General features: G+C 33.4%; 1 protein-coding gene across 11 annotated transcripts in view; it reads left to right on the top strand.

Annotated features, from left to right (window-relative positions):
- CHD9 (chromodomain helicase DNA binding protein 9) overlaps nt 1-14,549 on the top strand; it is a 208,614-nt gene extending 194,065 nt beyond the window's left edge. For all 11 annotated transcript variants that reach the window (XM_010990074.3, XM_031458441.2, XM_064489165.1 and 8 more), the window contains 5 exons: nt 2,830-2,969; nt 3,284-3,505; nt 5,865-5,993; nt 9,088-9,192; nt 11,045-14,549. In XM_010990074.3, coding sequence (XP_010988376.2) covers nt 2,830-2,969; nt 3,284-3,505; nt 5,865-5,993; nt 9,088-9,192; nt 11,045-11,923 — 1,475 coding nt within the window. In that variant the 3' untranslated portion in view covers nt 11,924-14,549. The remainder of the gene's footprint in view (nt 1-2,829; nt 2,970-3,283; nt 3,506-5,864; nt 5,994-9,087; nt 9,193-11,044) is intronic.
- The last annotated feature ends 7,418 nt before the right edge of the window (nt 14,550-21,967 follow it).

Raw genomic sequence — 21,967 nt, 5'->3', positions numbered from 1 at the left:
CATTGACCCTTAGGAAGTCTGTCGACATTTTAGAACCTTACTTTTTTGTTTGTGAAATGAAGGGTTGGGGTCAGGGAAGAGGTAGCATTGTTAAGTGGATTAGATAATATATGTAAAATGGCCAGTATGGAACTTGACACATACTTAGATGCTAACGAGATGTTAAAATTAAGTTTTAGAGATTGATGCTGAACAAATTCTATTCTAGTTCCTCATATTCCAAAGCCTAAGCCCTTTTTATGTTTATATGGGTACCCCCTGAATTTTATTTAAAAACTTTGAGTAAAAGATACATCATACAATGTAAATTAATTAATGAAAGACAGTAAAATAGCATAAATTATAACAAGAGAACAAAACTAAAGAGCCTATTCCAGAAACCACCTGGAATAGTAAACAAAGGATGGTAGAGCCAGACAGCCTGGAGTTGAATTCTGTCACTTACTAGCTGTTGTGACATTGGGCCAGTGACGTGATGTTTCTGATCGCATTTATAAAGTGGGTTTAGCCGGGAGGATATAGCTCAGTGGTAGAGCATGTGCTTAGCATGTACAAGGTCCTAGGTTCAATCCCCAGTGCCTCCATTAACAGTCAATCAATCAATCAATCAATCCTAATTCCCCCCTCCAAAAAATAAAGTGGGCTTAATACCTTTACTTGTTTTGTTTTTGGTAATTCAAGAAAACATTTATAAAACCTTAATTCAGTTTCTGTCACCTAGTAGGCACTTAGTAGAAAGAAGCTATTTTTAATATTGTTATAATTACATCTAAGATAAAGACAATATAGGCTTTATAGAGTAGAGTAGGTTAAATTTTCCATTTTGAATTCTAGCTTTAAAAAATCAGTAATGTTTATAAAAATCACTTTCAGAAATAAGTCTGGGTAGCTGGGTATTTTGTTGTTGTTTTGCTATTTTAAATAAAAAAAGAAGTCCAGGTAGTATATAGTTGTCCAGATAGATTGTGTTTATAATAAAATAGCCAAATAGGTTTTGTTTATAAATGTATGCTTTGGTGTGTATACTGATGTTTTTTCATAGACAGTTAGTTACATTAAGTAACTTACATAGCACTGAAATAACAGTAAAGGGAAAGTAAAAGAAACATAAGACAGTCTCTGCCTTTCTGTAGCTTGGTAGACTAGAACTACATGTTAAAATATTAGATAATGCATTAAAAACAAGATGATATGTCTTGCGACAAAGAGCATTATAGTTAATAACTTTTGGAAGAGAAGTGACTGCTGTCTAGAAACTTAGGCAGAGTCCTGCGGAAGAGGCAGAACTGAATAGAATTTATAAGAGGAAAATTAAATAATGATCTTTCTGGAAATGACATTGAGAGAGAATCAGGGAGTAGCATGAACCAGGGACTTGATGTCAGGAAAATAATATGGTTTGGGGATAAGACTGACCTAGCTACTGTGTAAATTCTTACTAGACAGATATGTGTATAAAATCAGAGCCTGCTTAGGAAAGGTGAATCTAAATTATGGACAACATCAAAATTTGAGCTGGGACAGGGATTGGAGTTCTTAGTCATGCAGGAATGAGGTTGATGTAAGGCATTTCATTCATACTTGAATAGGAAGTCATGTGAAGTTCTTATGAAACAGAATAGTATTTTTAAAAGTAGTACTTTAGGAAACTTACTCTGTTATTACAGTTAAACTATACTGAAAGTATTTTTAAATCATATTTATAATATTTTGTTAATCTGATTATAATGAAATAATGAAAGCTTTTTTATGTAATGTTATGTCATTTGTAAGTGCTTTCATATGCAAAAATGGTTTTTAATCATTTAGTTATTCTTTACCATATGAATTAAGGTACTTTTTGAAACTGAGATGTGAGGAGAATGACTTCCATAAGGTTCCACAGCCAGGCAAAAGGAAATGTCTTTCAGGGATACACAGCACTTGCTCAAAAAATTCTCCTTGAATGGTTGAAAATGCATTTCTTGCTACAAACTGTGAATCATTTTAAGCAAACATCTCAGTCTTAATAATATTTTCTTTTATAAGAGTACTCTAGATTTATGTACTCTTTAAGGACAGGAACTGTATCTTATTCATCTTTGAGTCATCATAGTGCTTGTACATAGCTGTTTGATAAATATGTATTTATGAGAGGGATGACTGAATGCATGAAACTGTTTCATTCATACCTCTTAAAACATACATTTTTTACTGAGTGCCTACTGAAATGAGGAGTGAGAAAGGTCAATTTAATTTGGCAAGAAACAGTGGTGATCGTAAAGAAAATACCCTAAGTAGGCTAGTATGGGATAGACTATTGGAAATTGAGGAATGAGTTCATCGTGAGGAAGGAGGGCAGTAGAGACCGACTTTTCAGAAGTTTTGAAGGTTATGAAAAAGCTGAAAGAGGTTTATTTTTTGTTTGAGTTGGGCCATGTTTTTAAGTTAAGAAGAATCTAATGTAGAATGAGATATTTTGGCACAAAAAACCAATGATAGATGATAAAACAAGCTTTTAGAAAAAGTAGGAATTAATGGGTTCAGATAAAGGGGACAGGTTTGTCTTGTACATAAGAAAGGCATGGTTCTTCATGTAAAGGGGGAAGGAAGAAGAGATGTATGAATATCAAGGGGAAAATATTGAGGAGACAAATCAAAACTTGAAAGAGGCCTAGATTACAATTCTTCTAGTTTTTGAATGAGAAATGGGGCAGTATTTTTAATTCAAGAATTGCTTGGTTTAGGATATGGAAAATAAGAACTAAAATACCTATATATTCAGAAAAGTGATTACTTTTAATTTAAGAACTAGATTTGTATCACTCTTTTGCTTTTTTAATTTGTTAGGTACTCCCATTCAATCAACCCTTGGTGCCAATGGAGTTATATTAGACAACCAGCCTATTGTCAAAAAAAGGCGGGGAAGGAGGAAGAATGTAGAAGGTGTTGACATCCTCTTTTTTAACAGAAATAAACCACCTAATAATGTAAGTAAAGTAATGTTTAAAAACTATTGACCCTTGAGTCCAAAATTCAATCCTAGTAAATTCACACGTTGCTGTTTTGTGAATGTTTTATGGAATAAATAAAGATAACTAGGACATTAGGAGTATGCTGTATAGTTTTCGATTGTATCTCAGCAGTCCACACTGGCGAAGATTCATGAATATTTTAAACTTGAAAGATTTAGCAGAGTTTTGAACAACTTTTTTTTCTCTTCAAGAAGAATTCCTTCAGTGGACCAAAGTCAGAATTCTGATAAAGTACAGAAATAAAATTTTCATTTGGTGTTTTTCTACAGGTTACTTTAGGCTTAACCACCTCACAGATTTCTGCAGGGATAAATCCAACACTATCCTATACTCAACCTCAAGGAATTCCTGATACAGAAAGTCCAGTTCCAGTTATTAATCTTAAAGATGGGACAAGACTTGCAGGCGATGATGCACCGAAGAGAAAGGATTTGGAAAAATGGCTTAAGGAGCACCCAGGTTATGTGGAAGATTTAGGAGCTTTTATTCCTGTAGGTGATACCTTACAGATCTTGGTATATTTTGTTTCTGTTAGTCATCAAACCTATAATGATGAAGCATAAATTCTCACCCACTTACACTAAATATGTGTTCTGCCCAAGATTTAGGAAAATTAGTAGGGAAAAAATGACCATCTTTCCCATGATACTATACAATATAATTTTTCATTTTTCCATTCCATATTCAACAAGTGTTTAGATAATAAAAATCATTTCTCATATACAGAGTACTAAGTTGGACCCAATGAAGTTTGTAAAGGCATACAACTTCCAGTCCTTTCCCTCAAGAAGTTAATTTTAAAATAATAAAAAATAATCATAGTAAACATTTATTGAGACTTAGCTGTGTGCCTGGCATTATATTTAGCACTTAGCATGCATTATCTCATTAAACACCCTCCAACTTTATCAGAATGGCATTATTAAAACTTTATTGATAAAGAAATAGAAACACTGAAATTTTAAGTAAATAGTGCAACCCTGTAACTTCTTAACATATTAGAAAATAACATCATTTATTCAGTCAGCAAATTTTTATTGAGTGACTGCTGTGTGCTAGTTATGATTTTGAGGGACTTAGGATAAAACAGTGAGTAGTATAAAGTTCTTGCCCTCAAGGCAATTAACTATGTAGTCTCTGAGGATTCTCATATCTTTCTCTTACCACTGCAAATCTTTATTTATTTTTTTTTTAAGCTCATAGCCATTCATTATTTTCACTACAAATAAACCTTTTATCATAATGTTGTAAGATTTTAAGGCATTTTTACAAGCAGCATTTGTTGCAGTAAAGAATACAAGGTAATGATTGGTATGATTTCCCAAGGACATTTTACATTAATGGTGTCTTGGATCTGACACTCTAATCTGGTGTCTCTACAACTAAATAATTATAACATGGTATATATACTATACCAGTGGTACATATGAAGTGCCATGGAAGCAGATAAAAGAATAACTTCTCTGCCCAGGCAGAGTAAAGTATCTGGAGAATGGTAGAAAGAAAACAGAGCTGACATATGACTGGTGGGTGATAAAATAATAAGTAGGTATTTGACCAGGTTCACACAGGAGGAGGATATTCTAGGCATTATAGAACAATTATGAGGAGAGCTAAAACAGGATAGGACTTCAGAGTATGTTCATAAAACAGTGACTCATCTGATATTCCAGATTATGTGAGGGAGCAAGTGGAATAATAGTAATTGGATAGAAAATGTGAATTCCATCCAGCCTGTGATGGGACTGGTATGCCATGCTGAAGAGTTTGAGTTTTAGTCTCTTGGAATTTCTAATTGCTTGGAAATGACTGCAAACATCAAGCCCTGCTTTGTTAACAGTTGTTAACAGAGGTGAGCAGCATGGAATGATGGAAAGAGTTTTTATTGCCACATATTGCCACTTGCTAGCTGCATGACCTTGAGGAAGATAGCCTCTGTGAGCCTTGATTCCCATTTGTAAAATAAGCATAACATCTTTGAGTTTCGTGAGGATTAAGTGAGAAGAGATAAGAAAGTCCATTAGTGAGATGAGAAATGAAAGCCACTAGCACAAAAACAGTGTCCAAGCACTGAGAAAATCTGATGTTTCAGGTGCAATTCATCAGGAGAAAACATAAAGAGGAAACTGCTCCAGCATTATTGGTAACTTCTTCAAATAACACTCTGGGAATACAGCGATCTTTGAGGGCATTTAGGGAAAGAATTAGCAATGTCCTCCTCATTTCAGGAGCCTACTTTCATAGAGAATAATATTGATCATTATGATGGCCTCGAATAATTGTTTAAATATGTAATTTGAGGAAAAGATTTATGCAACACCAAAAAGTCTTATTCAACATTTTTATTATTACATGTAAAAATATTTAAATGTTTTTGAAGTGTAACTAAAGGGTAAATTCTTCAATATTATATATATATATATATATGTTACATATTGAAGGTATGTGATATAGTATATATAAGATCTGTATCTTCAATATATAGTAAACAGTTGATCCTTGAACAATGTAGGGGTTAGAGGTGTAGATGCACACCATCCCCCCACAGCTGAAAATTTGAGTGTAACTTTACAGTTGGCCCTCCATGTCCTCGGTTCCACTTCCTCAGATTCAACCAACCGTGGATCATATAGTACTGTAGTGTGTATTTATTGAAAAAAAAAATCCACATGTAAGTGGACTTGTACAGTTCAAACCCATGTAGTTCCAGGCTCAACTGTATTATATAATATATATCTTATATAGTACATATATCTTCAATTTTATAGGACTAAATTACATAGATCAGCTTGTTTGTACTGTTTATACAGTTAAAGATTATAAAACTATTTTCTTGTCTATATATTTTAGCGAATGCAGCTCCATGAGGGGAGACCCAAACAAAAAAGGCATCGTTGCAGAAATCCCAATAAACTAGATGTTAATAGTCTCACTGGGGAAGAACGTGTTCAGCTGATTAACAGAAGAAATGCCAGAAAGGTATTTATATATTTGTTGTTAATTTTTCGTGTTGATTCACCGTTTCAGATCTCTAGAACACTATTTCATTATGCAGTATTTCTTAACAGACCTGGAAATGGGTTAAATCTGGTAGATTTATGGGAAAAGACATGGACTACAATTTTATACAGTCTAATTTCAAATCCCAATTTTTTGGCTAAGCTGTTGAATGAAATACACAGTCACTTTACATGTCTGTGCATAAGCAGTAGCACTGCACAGGGGCACTATATCTGAGTGATTCTTAAGCAGTGATTCTCAAGAGGGGGCAACTTTGTCTTCCAGGGGACATTTGGCAATGTCTGGAGACATATTGGGTAGTCACAACTCTGGAGTAGGGAGGTGGGTGTTGGGGAGGTGCTGAACAGGGGAAGGATGCTATTGGCATCTCGTGGGTAGAGGCCTGGAATGCTGCTGAACTCTCCTTTCAGCACCCAGGACAACCCTCACAACACCAATCCAAAATGTCTGTAGTGCAAAGGTTGAGAAACCCTGTTGAAAGGGGACACTATTCTCATCATATCCATCATAGATTTACCTGTTTATTATGTAATTTTCCATCATTCGGCCATAAAGTGTTCTGTCAAAATCGGCATACATAATTTTGGATAGATGGAAATAAAATGTCTTCAACAAAGGTACCTTATTGACTAATGGGTACCCCTGTGCTATCTTCTCTCTTTTTCTTCCTTTTTAAAAAAATTATATAATTATTTTTGTGAGAAGGAGGTCATTAGGTCCATTGATTTATTTATTATTAGTTTTTAGTTTTCTTTTTTTTAATGGAGATACTGGGGATTGAACCCAGGATCTCATACATGCTGAGCATGTGCTCTACCACTGAGCTATACCCTCCTCTCTGTATCTTTTTGCTTTGTTGATTCATGAATGGTAAGAGTCAGGTTTTTCCAGAGTCTTAAATCTGAACCAAATGTTTGTTTCCCCAAATTGTTTCTGTTTTATATTTGGATTGGTATGTCTCTTTTACCTCACAAAGTAAATGGTAGAACACTTGTGGTGCCCTTTTGTAAGTTTATAGCTTTGACATTTTTATTCTGTTTTTTTAATTCTGATGAGCAAGCAACAAAATAAATAAATTAAAAATGGCCTCAGTGTAAGAATAGCAACTTTCTCATTGAGTTCCTTCACTCACAAATTAGATTACCCTAGGTCATGTTAATTCCCTAGTTCTGCTTTGCTATATGTTAAATGACCTCACTGCTAGTATAAAAATACATAAAATCATTTGAACTCCTCAGAAGAAATACTGAAATTGGAAGAAAACTATTTTTATAATAACAATTATCTTAATATTATTGTATGCACTAACTCATTAAAATTGATACTAATTTTTTCCCCAATTTTGTAGAGATAACTGATTCATCTTTTGTTAGTACTTTAAAGTGATGTCATAAATGTATTTGGGCAAGAATAGTGACATATGAGTCACATTTTACTTAATTTTGTGCTTGCATAGATTTTCTTAAAAATCTTTGTACTCCACTTCATTTTATAACAAAAATTAGCATTTGTCTTAGTTTTAATGAAATGAAACAGTTTTTCATTTTTACTTGTAAAGTTTAATATTAAACACTCTAAATTTTATTTTTAATTGTTTTAACCTGATAAAAGTTCTGTTCATTTCCCTTAGTTTGTAGAGTTCTTTATTGTTCTGAGTTTCTAGAGTACAGGCTTGAGGACTGATGAGTTACTAAGGAAAAGAATATGCCTGCTGAACCTCTATAAACCACACAGAGAGCCTCCAATTTAAATTGGAGCTTAATGAAGGGGATAATAAAAAAGGGATGGCAATAGAAACTTGAGAGACTAAGAAAAGACTAAAGGAAATACTAGATGAGAATACCTGTAGATGTAACTGTCCATATTAAATCCTGTCTATATCCTAACAAGATACAGTATGTATTTATTCATAAAGGTGTAGAAGAAGGAATTATTCAAGAAATTTCTTTAAATTCTAAAGGAACGTTAAATTGGCAGGTCCAGATCATTTAAAGTTAAATCATTTAAAAGGATATGTAACCTGTTGGGAGTGCTTTTTCCAGAGAACTGGGCTGTTCTTGCAGCTCAGCTTTCCATCTCCCTGCACAATGCTGGCAACAACATACTTCTGATTCAGGCCTTCCACTTAGCTGTAAAAATGCATTAATCAGAATGACCTGGCATCTTCCTAAGCAAGACTTTCAATGGGACCCAGTATGCTTCACTTCATCCAGAAGTTTTCTTGAGCATCTAAAAACAGATGGCTGAAGTATCCTTCCACACAGTCAGACTAGGCGCTAGCAGGAGAATAAAAACTCTTTCTACCCTCCAAAAAAAAAGTATTTTCATACTTTTAGGGTATCAGTTTACATAATAGATAAGCACCATGGGTTTTTGAGACCTGAGTTTGAAAGCCATAACACTTACTAGCTAGTTTTGGGCAACTTTTATAACTTCTCTGAGGCTTAGTTCCTTCATTTGAAAAGCAGAAATAATATATTTCAAAAGGCTGTAGTGAGTACTAAAATAAATTACATACTTAAAGTCTATAGCATAAGACTTGGCATATAATAGTAATACTTTTATTTATTACGTGCCAGACTCTATGTTAAAGTACTTGAATTATTTTGTCTTCATAAAACCCTATGAGGGAGGTATTACTGTTATCCCCATTTTGCAGATGAGAAAAATGAGCTCCAGAGAGATTTACTGATTTGCCTGAGTTCATGTAGTTGGTAAGTCTGACTCCAAAGAGTATACTCCAAAGAGTATACTCTTAACAAGGCTACACTGCCTATCCTGCATAGTAATCGCACAGTAAATTGTAGTTATTTTACTCCAGCAACCCTTCTTAAAACATTTAAAATTTACATTAGCACATGTTTATATAGTGTATTAGTAGTTCTTACAGGTTGTGGTAGTCTTTTTTAATGTAATAAAGATTGTCAGAGATGATTCACAGAATAAGGGTATTTTAAAGAAATAAACTCTGTACAGCAGAGAATAAAACCAAGAAGTATCTCCAAGGTTAATAGTACTTTTAAGTGTCTAAGAATCGGTTTTTCATTTATAGGTTGGAGGTGCATTTGCTCCCCCTTTGAAGGATTTATGTCGATTCCTGGAAGAAAATTCAGAATATGGAGTAGCTCCTGAATGGGGAGATGTTGTTAAGCAGTCTGTGAGTATTTCATAAATATTAATTCATACATCATTTTAAAAATTAGTTGCCATTTAAAGATATCTTAGATTAAATTTTAAGTTAAGAATTAACAAAATATTTCACAAACATGTGCCAGTGTTTTTAAGTTCATAATTTTTATTTTGCAGAATACATTACAAATTTCTCAGATGCTTGTTGAGTTAGAATGCAGAATCAGTATATTACTGATCTGTGTTTAACTTCTAAGATACTATTTGAGCAATGCCACAACGAATATGGGGGAAAGCTATGTATATAAGGTTACTCATCATAATAGAGTAATAAAAAATTGGGAATATACTAATGGCCCATCAGTATATTGGAAAACTATGCAACTATTTTAAAAAATTGTATCTTAGAAGAACCTCTGAAGACAAGGGAGAAGCAAGTTCACAGTATCATTAAATGAGGTAGTAGTTAAGTTCTTGGAGTAGCAAAGCCTAACCCTGTGGTAAATGCTAAGTAAATAATAGCCCTTATGTCTACAGGTGTCCAAATGAAAAAGACAGGCAATAAACCCACATTCAGTATGATTTTTTTTTTAATTTTAGAAAGGGAATTGAGAAGAATTGGAAAAACCTATATGTATGCACAAGGGGAAAATGGAAGCACACATCCTGAAACGTTAGCAATGGTTATCTTTGAACAGCGCAACTATGGATGATTTTTTTCTTTGTATTTTTTTTGTTGTTGTCATGTTTTCTGCAGTGAACCCTTATGCTTTTGTAAGGAGAACAAATAAGTTGATCAGTTCAGAACAAAATTTAAAAATAGTCCCATGAGGGTCTTTTAAACCACTGTCTAGAGCTTCATTGTCACAAACAGTAGCCATCAGACACATGTGGCTATTGAGCACTTGAAATGTGGCTAGTCTGAATTAGGCTGCATTGTAAGTGTGAAATACTGATTTTGGATTTTGAAGATGTAGTTTAGAAAAAAGAATATAAAATAGCTCAATAATTTTCATAGATTATATTTTGAAATGTTAATATTTTTGTGTTGTTAAATAGACTATATTGCTAAAATTCATGTCATATATTTCTACTTTACCTTTTTATTGTGGCTACTAGAAAATTTTAAATTATATTATATATAGCTTACATTATTTCTTTTGGACAGTGGTGGTCTAGAGGTTCTAAACTCCTAAAACTTCTAAGAGTTTTTTTCTTTTTCTTTTCCTTTCTTTCTTTCTTTTTTTTTTTTTTTTTTAATAACTTCTGGAGTTTTGAGCCCCAGAAAATTATAGGAGAATTACAAGGAAATAGCATAGGTTGCTCTTCATTGTCCTGGACTAGGTGCTTCCCGGTCTACAGGTGCTATTGCTGTTCTGAGCCAAGTGACTTTTTTCCCCTTGTTGAGTATCTTTTTCAGCTTGGCTTTGTCTCCTTTATTCCCAATGTGATAGTCAGGAGTCATATGAAGCATCTCATTTTAACCTTTACTTACTTCTTCTTTCCTTATTGGTCTTCCGGATTATAAGAGGGGTACTTCTTTAGTCTTTTAGAGCAATTGGTGAGGGCAGCCCTCATGAAAAAAAATCTCTTTGGATCTTCTGTTTTCCAGAACTGTTCTACAGACTTATGCCTCACATTTTTAAAGAGGGCCAGAGGCCACTTTCTTCTCTCATGATAAAATGAGAAGTGGAAGAGCGTTTCAAGCCACTTCTTACAATATGACAAAATCAGATTATCTCTGTCATGACTGGTTATGTTTTATTAATACAGAATAAGTTGATGAGTAATTGCCTATTTTAATAGCTTATTTGTATTGCAAGTTAATAGCTATTGATTTTATTTTAAAATAGCTGTTATTGATGGATTTTTTCTTTTAGGGATTTCTCCCAGAAAGCATGTATGAACGTATTCTCACTGGTCCCGTTGTGAGAGAGGAAGTAAGCAGGCGAGGGAGACGGCCTAAAAGTGGAATTGCGAAGGCCACAGCAGCAGCAGCGGCTGCAACTGCCACCAGTATTTCAGGCAATCCTTTGTTAGCCAATGGATTACTTCCAGGTGTGGATCTCCCAACTCTTCAGGCCTTACAACAGAACCTACAAAACCTGCAGTCGCTGCAAGTAACCGCAGGGCTGATGGGAATGCCTGCCGGCCTTTCTTCTGGAGGAGAAGCTAAAAACGTGGCCGCCATGTTCCCCATGCTGCTGTCAGGAATGACAGGATTGCCAAATCTGTTGGGCATGGGGGGACTCCTGACAAAGCCTACAGAATCTGGAACAGAAGAAAAAAAGGGAAATGACTCTAAGGAGCTAGAAGGAAAAAAAGAAAGGACAGAGAGCCAAAATTCAGAAAATGGTGGAGAAAACTCTGTGTCAAGTTCTTCTTCAACATCCTCTACTGCTGCATTAAATACAGCTGCAGCTGCCAACCCGTTAGCTCTTAACCCACTATTACTATCTAATATACTTTATCCAGGGATGCTTCTCACTCCAGGCCTTAATCTTCATATTCCAACTTTGTCCCAGTCCAATACTTTTGATGTACAGAAAAACAAAAACAGTGACTTAGGCTCGTCTAAGTCTGTAAAAGTAAAGGAAGAAGATTCCAGAGTTAGAGATCAGGAAGACAAAGGGGGAACTGAACCAAGTCCTCTCAATGAAAACAGCACAGATGAGGGTTCAGAGAAAGCCGATGCTTCATCTGGATCTGATAGTACATCATCATCATCCGAGGATTCAGATTCTAGTAATGAAGACTGATTCCCAGACTGCACTTAAATTATGAACTGATTTTGGATTTTTTTTCTTTAATTATTAATTGTAAATATCCCAGTGTTGAGTGCATCAATAACTTACTGACAGAACATTTCAGTTATTTGTTTAGAAGTACAAACTGCTTTCAGAGACATTTTGCATGTAATATTTCTTAAGATTCATAAGTTTCTGAACTCGTATGTACTATCAGATACATAAAGGTGTAAAATTACAACAAAAGGCATTATAATTTTGTTGGGGTTTAATTTTATGAAAATTATGCTCAATAAGAGTTGTATATTTAATATATTTGCAGTGAACACAGAATACTTTATGCATATTACTGATTTAATTTGAATATAGTTTTACAGCCTCCTTGACACCTATAATTTACAGATCAAAACTCAGCAATAATTTGGGCAGCTAATGAATGTCATGAAAGCTGTAGAATCTACATCACCATCCATTGCTTTAATTACATGAAAATGCTCTAGTGTTGTGATGCACTGCTGATGTTTCCAATTCAGGTACAAGTGTGTTTTAAAGAAGAAATAAGTTTCCCAATCAGCCAATTTAACTGGCTACCTGTTACCTCAGCTGAGTTAGTTTAGGAAGTTTACATTCGTTTCTAATTCTATACTTGTTTTCAGGGGTTTTTTAAATACATCCTATATATCATGTTAATCTGGCAAGAAATATGACTTGCTTTTTGCTGAGCTTAACTCTAAAGTCAGTAAAATTAAGTCATAAAAATCCTGTGTCATGTGACTTTGGCACCCTCCAGACATACTTAGTTTTAACTTTTCAAAGTTTGGCCTCCTATTAGAAATAATTATGTCTCAGATGAGTAATGTCTGTTTTCCAGGGTTCAGAAAAGGCAAACTCATGAAATGCCACTGAAAAGAACTTTCAACACAGCATACTTCATGTAAAAGAAATTGTTTGTTTGCTTTATTTGTGTAGATTTCTATTTGTGTTTTATGTCATGGAAATATTCCAAAATTAACAGATAATAATGGTAAAGTAATATGCAGATAGTCTCAATTCATTTTGAGTTTTTAGGTGTAAGCAGACTAAATGTTGCCCAGAATCAGTGTTGGGTTATCAGTTTATATTTAATATACTGAGTTGCCCATTTTGAAAATGCACTTTGAATAATCTCAAAAATATATACATTATTCCTGTAAACCACAAAAAATGAAGCCCAAGGCTTCTGATCAATTTCTTAGAACCCTTTACCATGTAAAACTTGTCTACTAATTGATTTGTGATACAATTTCTCCTGCTAAAGTTGCTATTATTCTGACAAGGTAGAGGTCCAGGTTCACCTTCATATGCATTTAAAACAATTAGAACTGAATTGGACATAAAATATCATTTACATCCTAAGGAGAGATAAGCATTAGTGTTTTTCTGGTGCTTGAGTAAGTCAGTGATCAAGTTTGCTAGGGGATACATTTAGGAGAGAAAAGTACCTCACTTCTCTCCCACAGAAAAAAATAACTTTCAGTATGTTTTGATAGAACTCTGTTGCTTTGTCATGAATTAAGCAATTATATTGGATTTTCCGAGATCTTTACCAGTAAATTATGTTTCTGTATGTAAAATAACTAACCCCTTATTAGAGAGACAGTGTTATATGTATTTACAAAATTACAAAAGTTCCATTGGGATTGTATTAATTTTTGTATTTTCCCAAAATAGTACTTTGAATTGATAGTCCTTTATGCAATGTCTTAGCAATAGTCACTATAATGCCCATCCAGGAGAAGTGGGTAGTAATTCTTCATCATGAAAATGATATATTACATACTTAGTATCTTCCCTCTGCAGTATTGCACTTTTGTTTCACTAGAACACACCTATGAGATAGCCAAAGTTTTTCAAACACAGTTAACTTAGTTTGCTGGTGGAATATTTCAACACCATCTGTATTTCCCTTCTCCCTCTAGTTCTACCCACATGATCTTCACTCCTTTCTGTCTCCAATTTGAAATAAAAGGGGGGTGGGGGTGGGAAGCGCTAGATCTTGTCACTAAAATCTAATTTATATCAAATTTATGAGATGAAGTATTTTCCTAATTATGATCAAATGAATTTGGTTAACATCTTAGTGATTCTCTTTCTATGTAATAAGGCAATTGCAGTTTTCTAAGCATTAAAGCTAATATTAACCTTAAACATTCTCTTGGGTTTCAAGATACTTCTATCTAGTACTGACTGGGAAAAAGTTGTCCAGCCATCAGCTTAAAAAAAAAAACATGCAAACATGGTTGTGTAAAGTTAAGGGTTATAAGAAGACAAAAAAAAAAAAATCAGTAGAATTACATAATACTAAAGTTGCAGTTGAAAGGATATCCAAGTATGTGTTGGTAGTTACTAAAAGAATTATAGCTGTTATTGCCTTGTATTTATAGCCCTTGTTTCAGGTTTCATGATTCAAGTCTTAGTCCAATTTTTCTTTTGGACATTTGCAATATTTACCAGTTGTGTTTTGTGTAGTCTGAATTTGCTTTCTGTAGTTGAGCAAACGTCTTAAAAAGTCATTTGTAATTTATTAAATTACTTTCTATGATGTTCTATAGAGCAAATGGAAGTTTAATTATTTTTTATTAAACATATTCTTTGACTACCCATGATGTCAGCCTCTGTACATGACAATACTTTTTAATTTTTATATATAATTTATCTTACTCCGGTTATGAAAGAAACTATAGTCATAAATCTTTAAAAGGAAAGTATGCTTTGGAAGAATTTTTAAAAGACAGAAATTGGCTATAATTATATCCACAGTATCATTGTTTCCTTAAGTTTTCTTACCCTGGACCTTTAAAAAATTCAGAAAGATACAGAGATATACCTAACCTCTTAAAGAAGTCCATTTTGGAGATCAGTAATGATTTTTTTCCCTTGGTCGTAAGAGTCTTTCCTAATTCATCACTATTATTTATTGTTCTTTGTAAATATGAAAGAAATTTGTTTTCCTCAAATTACAAAAGTGAAACACTGGAGTCTCATCATATACTCATTTAACTTGAACACATTCAACTCTACTGTCATATTTTAGACGACATTTTCTCTTTTTTTAAACACAAGCCAGCTGCTTCACCTGGTGTTCACTCGAAGGATTGCTACCATGTTCCACTACTGGAGGAAGAATTGGGTGTGTTGGATGTTTTTGAGAAAAGATACACTATGAAATGATGTATTCTGTATATTTGGAGCTGTAGGAGGGAAAAGTGGAGGGGGAGTAATTTTTGATTACAAATAATGTTCACCTCATACCTCAATTTAGAACTTAATCTCTATATGAATGCAACTCCAGTACATAAGCTATTTTAAATGCAGAAAAAAAAATCTTTAAATCATCTATATACCCTCCCTGAGATACCGTTCATGTAGACATCCAATCTTTTAATATGTATGTTATATACTTACAGTGGGTTGAATATTGTCTCACAAAAATTCATGTCAACCCAGGACCTCAAAATGTGACCTTATTTGGAAAGAGGGTCTCGGCGGGTATTAGTTAAGATGCAGTCATTTTAGATTGTGGTAGGCCCTAAGTCTAGGGACTTAAAAGAAGAGGAGGGGACATAAGAAACACGGAGAAGAGAGTCACTGGGCAATATGCAGAGGCTGGCATGATGCAGCTAGAAGCCAAGGAACACCAAGGATTACCAGCAACTGCCAGAAGCTAGGAGAGAAGCATAAAGCAGATTCTCCTCCAGAGCCTCCAGAAGGAACCAACTTGCCAACACCTTGATTTTGGACTTCTGGCCTGAATTGTAAGAGAATACATTTCTGTTGTTTTAAGCAACCCTGTTTGGGGTAATTTGTTACGGCAGCATTAGGAAACTAATACATTTTCATCTTAAATCAGTATTATATGGGGCATAATATTTGCTGTTTAAACCTTTAATATACTGGCCTCTACGTCAATAAGTATCCTGCAGTGTGATTTTTAATACATACATTGGCTCATACGGATGTAATTTATTTAACCAAGAACCTAAAAATGGACAGTTGCCTTTGTATTTGCATTTTTGCATCCACCTCTAATGATTTCCTTAATCCCAAGAAGTGAAAATATTTCTGTTTTTAAGGCTTTTGATGTGTGCTGCCAAGTCCACAGTGATGCCATTATTAGCAATTTATACTACTATTAGCAGCATACATTTTGTGCATGCTCGTTTACTCCAAATCCTTACCAATACTGTGTATTGTCTTTTGAAATAATCTTTGCCTTTACTAACAGGCGAAAATAACATCTCTTTTTTAATTGAAGTATAGTTGGTAAACAATATTATGTAAGTTACAATATATGTGTACAATATGGTGATTCACAATTTTTAAAGATTATACTCCACTTATAATTGTGACATACTGACTATATTCCCCATGTTGTACAATACACCCTTGTAGCTTAATTTATACATAATAATTTGTTCCTCTTACTCCCCTGCCCCCTTATTGCCCTTCCTGCTTTCCCCCTCCACACTGTAACCACTAGTTCTCTGTATCTTTGAGTCAGCTTGCTTCTTGTTAAATTCACTAGTTTGTCGTATTTTTTAGGTTTCATGTATAAGTAATATCATATAGCATTTGTCTTTGACTTACTTCACTTAGCATAAAGCCCTCCAAGTCTATCCATGTTGCTGCAAATGACAAAATTTCATTATATTTTATGGCTGAGTAGTAAATCCACAGTACATATATACCACATCTTAGCTTCTTAATGAATTTTTAAATTGTTGTTCCTTTTTCTTAGTAAAAAATAAGACAGCATATTGTAGAAAATCATGGAGTAGGGGTGGGGGAAGGGAGGGAAAGCACAAAGAAAATAAAAAACCCATAATGTTGAACACTCAGAGATAAATGTTAACCTTTGGGTCTTTTTTTTTTTTTTTTGCATACATATATTGTGTATTATTTTAACGAGAGTGGAGTTAAACTATACATACCATTTTGTAAACTTTTCTCATTTACTATATCATAGTAATCCTTCCATGTCATTAAAGAATCTTTCACAACATTTTTAAGGGCTTTCTCATTCTATATAGTTATAGATACATCATAATTTGTTTGATACCCAATTTTTGAGCATTTAGATATTTTTCAGTTTGGGGCTATTTAAAAAATAAAGTGTTTATGTTAAATCATTGCATACACTTATGATTTTTTTGAAATAATCTTTGCCTTTACTAACGAAATAATCCTTGCCTACTTTTTTTTTTATTGAGTTACAGTCAGTTTACAATGTTGTATCAATTTCTGGTGTACAGCACAGTTTTCCAGTCATACATGAATATATTCGTTTTCATATTCTTTTTCACCGTGAGCTACTACAAGATCTTGACTATATTTCCCTGTGCTATACAGTATAAACTTCTTTATCTATTCTATATATACCTGTCAGTATCTATAAATCTTGAACTTCCAGTCTGTCCCTGCCCACATCTTTGCCTACTTTAGAATAAATACCTAGGCATGAAATGGTTATGTTCAAATTTTAAAACCAGTTGGATTATATTATTTTACACCCCAACAGCAGAGTGAAAACTACTTCCTTCCATATGTCTCCTTAGCAATACTGGGTATTACAACTTTTTAAAAATCTTTGTCTATTTGATAGATAAAAAATAGACTTTTAGTTTATTTTGGTAACATATAAGATAGGAATCTTAATTTGAATTTTTCCTAAGAGCTATGCAGTGTCCCAGCATCATTTAGTATATAAACTCTCCACTGACTTGACATGCCTGCATTGGTCACAATCTACATAATTCATACATGTGTATGTATATATGATTACTTAGATCATTATCATAGATATACATGATATGTAAGGAGTAACCATAAGAAAACTGGAGTAGCTATACTAATAAAAGGGACACAGACTTTAGAATAAACCAAAAAATGTAACTAGAAATAAAGTAGAACATTTTATAATAATAGAAGTATCAATCTATCAAGAAAATGTAATAATTTATAGACATATGTGCACCTAACACCAGGCCTATGAAATACATATAGCAAAAACTAACAAATTGAAAGGAAAATACACCATTCAACAATAATAGTTGCAGACTAATAGCTCACTTTCAATAATAGAACAAGCAGGCAAAGGATTAACAAGTAAACAAATTTGAACAACACTATAAATCAACTAGACCTAAGAAACATCTACTAGATACCACCCAACAATAGCAGAATACACATTCTTTTTTTTTTTAATTGACGTACAGTCAATTACGATGTGTCAATTTCTGGTGTACAGCACAGTATTCCAGTCATGCATATACATACATATATTCGTTTCTGTATTTTTCATTAAAGTTTATTACAAGATATTGAACATAGTTCCCTGTGCTGTACAGAAGAAACTTTTAAAAATCTACATTTATATATAGTGGCAAACATTTGTAAATCTCAAACTACCAAATGTATCCCCTCCCACCAACTTTCCCCGGTAACCGTAAGATTGTTTACTATGTATGCGAATCTGCGTCTATTTTGTAAATGAGTTCATAGTGTCATTTTTTTTTTTTAGATTCCACATATGAATGATATCATATGATATTTTTCTTTCTCTTTCTGGCTTACTTCACTTAGAATGACAATCTCTAGGTCCATCCATGTTGCTGCAAATGGCATGATTTTATTCTTTTTATGGCTGAGTAGTATTCCATTGTATAAATATACCACAGCTTCTTTATCCAGTCATCTGTTGATGGACATTTAGTTTGCTTCCATATCTTGGCTACCATATATAGTGCTGTTACGAACATTGGGGTGCATGTATCTTTTCAAATTAGAGTTCCCTCTGGATATATACCCAGAAGTGGGATTGCTGGATCATATTGTAAGTCTATTTTTAGTTTTTTGAAGAATCTCCATACTGTTTTCCATAATGGCTGCATCAAACTACATTCCCACCAGCAGTGTAGAAGGGTTCCCTTTTCTCCACACTCTTTCCAGCATTTATCGTTAATGGACTTTTGAATGATGGCCATTCTGGCTGGTGTGAGGTGATACCTCATTGTAGTTTTGATTTGCATTTCTCTAATAATTAGTGATAAGAGCATTTTTTTATGTGCCTATTGGCCATTTGTATTTCTTCACTGGAGAACTGCTTGTTTAGGTCCTCTGCCCATTTTTTGATTGAATTGGTTGTTTTTTGTTTTGCTGTTATTAAGTTGTGTGAGCTGTTTATATATTCTGGAAATTAAGCCTTTGTCAGTCTTATCATTTGTAAATATTTTCTCCCATTCCGTAGGTTGTCGTTTTGTTTTGCTTATGGTTTCCTTTGCCATGCAAAAGCTTGTAAGTTTAATTAGGTCCCATTTGTTTATTTTTGCTCTTATTTCCATTGCCTGGGTAGACTGCCCTAGGAGAGCATTGCTAAGATTTATGTCAGAGAATGCTTTACCTATGTTTTCTTCTAGGAGATTTATCATGTCTTGTCTTATATTTAAGTCTTTAAGCCATTTTGAGTTTATTTTTCTATATGGAGTGAGGGATAGTTCTAACTTCATTGATTTACATGCTGCTATCCAGTTTTCCCAACACCACTTGCTGAAAAGACTGTCTTTTCTCCATTGTATATTTTTGCCTCCTTTGTTGAAGATTAATTGACCAGAGGTCTGTGGATTTATTTCTGGGCTCTCTAGTCTGTTTCATTGATCCATATTTCTGTTTTTATGCCAACACCATGCTGTTTTGATTACTGAAGCTCTGTAGTATTGTCTGAAGTCTGGGAAGGCTATTCCTCCAGCTTCATTCTTTTTCTTCCATATGGCTTTGGCAATTCTAGGTCTTTTGTGATTCCATATAAATTTTAGGATTGTTTGTTCTAGTTCTGTTAAAAAAAAAAATGTCCTGGGTAATTTGATAGGGATGGCATTAAATCTGTAAATTGCCTTGGGCAATATGACCATTTTAACAATACTGATTCTTCCAATCCAATAACATGGGATATCTTTCCACTTCTTTAAGTCCTCTTTAATTTCCTTAATCAGTGTTTTGTAGTTCTCCATGTATAAGTCTTTCACCTCCTTGGTCAGATTTATTCCTAAGTATTTTATTGTTTTGGATGTAATTTTAAAATTACATCTTTATTTTCTTTAGAATACACATTCTTAAAGCACACAAGGACCATTCTCCAGGTACCCACTTGGCAGGTAATAAAACAAGTCTCAAATTTAAAGATTGAATCATACAAAGTATATTCTCCAACCATAATGGAATGAAATTAGAAATCAGTAACAAAGCTTGGATTCAGATATATGTGGAAATTAAACAACATATTTTTAAATAACCAATGAGTCAAAGAAGAAATCTCAAAGGAAATTAGAAAATATTTTTAGATGAATGAACAAACACATAATATACCAAAACATAAGAGAGACAGTCAAAGAGTATACAGAGGGAAATTTATAGCTGTAAATGTCAAAATTAAGGGGCAAAAAAATCATAAATCAACCTAAATTTCCAGTTTAAGAAACTAGGAAAAGATCAGACTAAACCCAAGGCAAGAGGTAAACAAATAAAATTGGAGCATCATTACTGAAATAGAAAATAGGAAAAACTAATAAAACCAAAAGGTAGTTCTTTTAAAAGATCAACAAAATTGACAAACCTAACTAGATGGATCAACAAAGAAAGAAGACTCAAATTCCTAGAATCAAAAATAAAAGAAGGCGTCATTTCTACCAACATTACAGAAATAAAAATAATCATAAGAGAATGTTATGAATAACTGTATGTTAGTAACTTAGATAACCTAGATGAAATGGGTGAATTTCAAGAAAAACACAAATTAGTGAAACTGAGTCAAGAAGAAATAGAAACTATATTAAAATAAAGAGCATAATAAAGAGATTGAATTACTAATTTAAAAAAACTATATATAATATAATCCCGAGACCAGGTGCCTTCACTGAGGTGGGGAACACCTATTCATCGCATACTTTTCCAAAAATGAAAAAGGAAACATTTTTCAACTTGTTTGTTGAGGCCAGTATTCTCCTGATACCAAAACTAGATAAAGACATTGTAAGAAAATCACCAACCAATATCCCTTATGAATACAAATGCTAAACTTCTCAACAAATTGCTAACAAACTGAATCCAGCAGCATGTGAGAGGTATTATACACCATGACAAGTTGGTTTTATCTCAGGAATGCAAGGTTGGTTCAACATACAAGAAATAATTAATGTACTGTTAGAGGAAAAAAGGGGGGAAAACATGGGTATTCCAATAGATGCAGAAAAGACACTTTACAAAATCCAACACCATTTCTTGTTTGTTTTAAAAAGGTAGAGATAAAACACAATTACCTCAGCTTGGCAAAGTTCATCTATGAAAAACCTACAGCTAACATCGTACATAATGGTTAAAGAGTGAATATTTTCTCCTCAGGGAAGACAAGTGTGTCCGCTGTTACATTTATTCAACACTGTTCTGCAAATTCTATCCAGAGAAATGAGACAAGAAAAACAACAACAACAACAACAACAACAACAAAAGCATCTAGCTAGAAATAAAACTATCTCTATTTTCAGGTGACATAATGTTATATAAAGAAAATACTAAGGACTCCATGAAACAAACAAAATTAAATTAAAAAGACCTATTAGAATCAATAAACAGGTTCATCAAGGTTGCAGGATACAAGATCAATATAGAAAAATCAACTGTATTTCTATAAACAAGCAAGAACAATGAGTAATTGAAATTAAGAAAAGAATTCCATTCATGTCAGCACCATATGGAATAAAATACTTAGGAATAAATTTAACAAAAAGTACAAAACATACAAAATTGTAAAAAAAAAAAAAATACACTGAAAACTACAAAACATTGTTGAAAGAAATTAAAGACCTAAATAAATGGCAAGTTTTCCCAAATACAGATTTGATGCAGTCCCTATGAAAGTCTCAGCTGGCTGCTTTGCAGAAATCTTCAGTTGAATCCTAAAGTTCATATAGAAATGCAAGCACCCAGCATAGCTGAAACAATTTTTAAAAAGAAGAACTAAGAGGA

The sequence above is a fragment of the Camelus dromedarius genome, chromosome 9 (genome assembly GCF_036321535.1).
Source record: "Camelus dromedarius isolate mCamDro1 chromosome 9, mCamDro1.pat, whole genome shotgun sequence".
Lineage (NCBI taxonomy): Eukaryota > Metazoa > Chordata > Mammalia > Artiodactyla > Camelidae > Camelus > Camelus dromedarius.
This window is presented reverse-complemented; position numbering and strand designations above follow the sequence as displayed.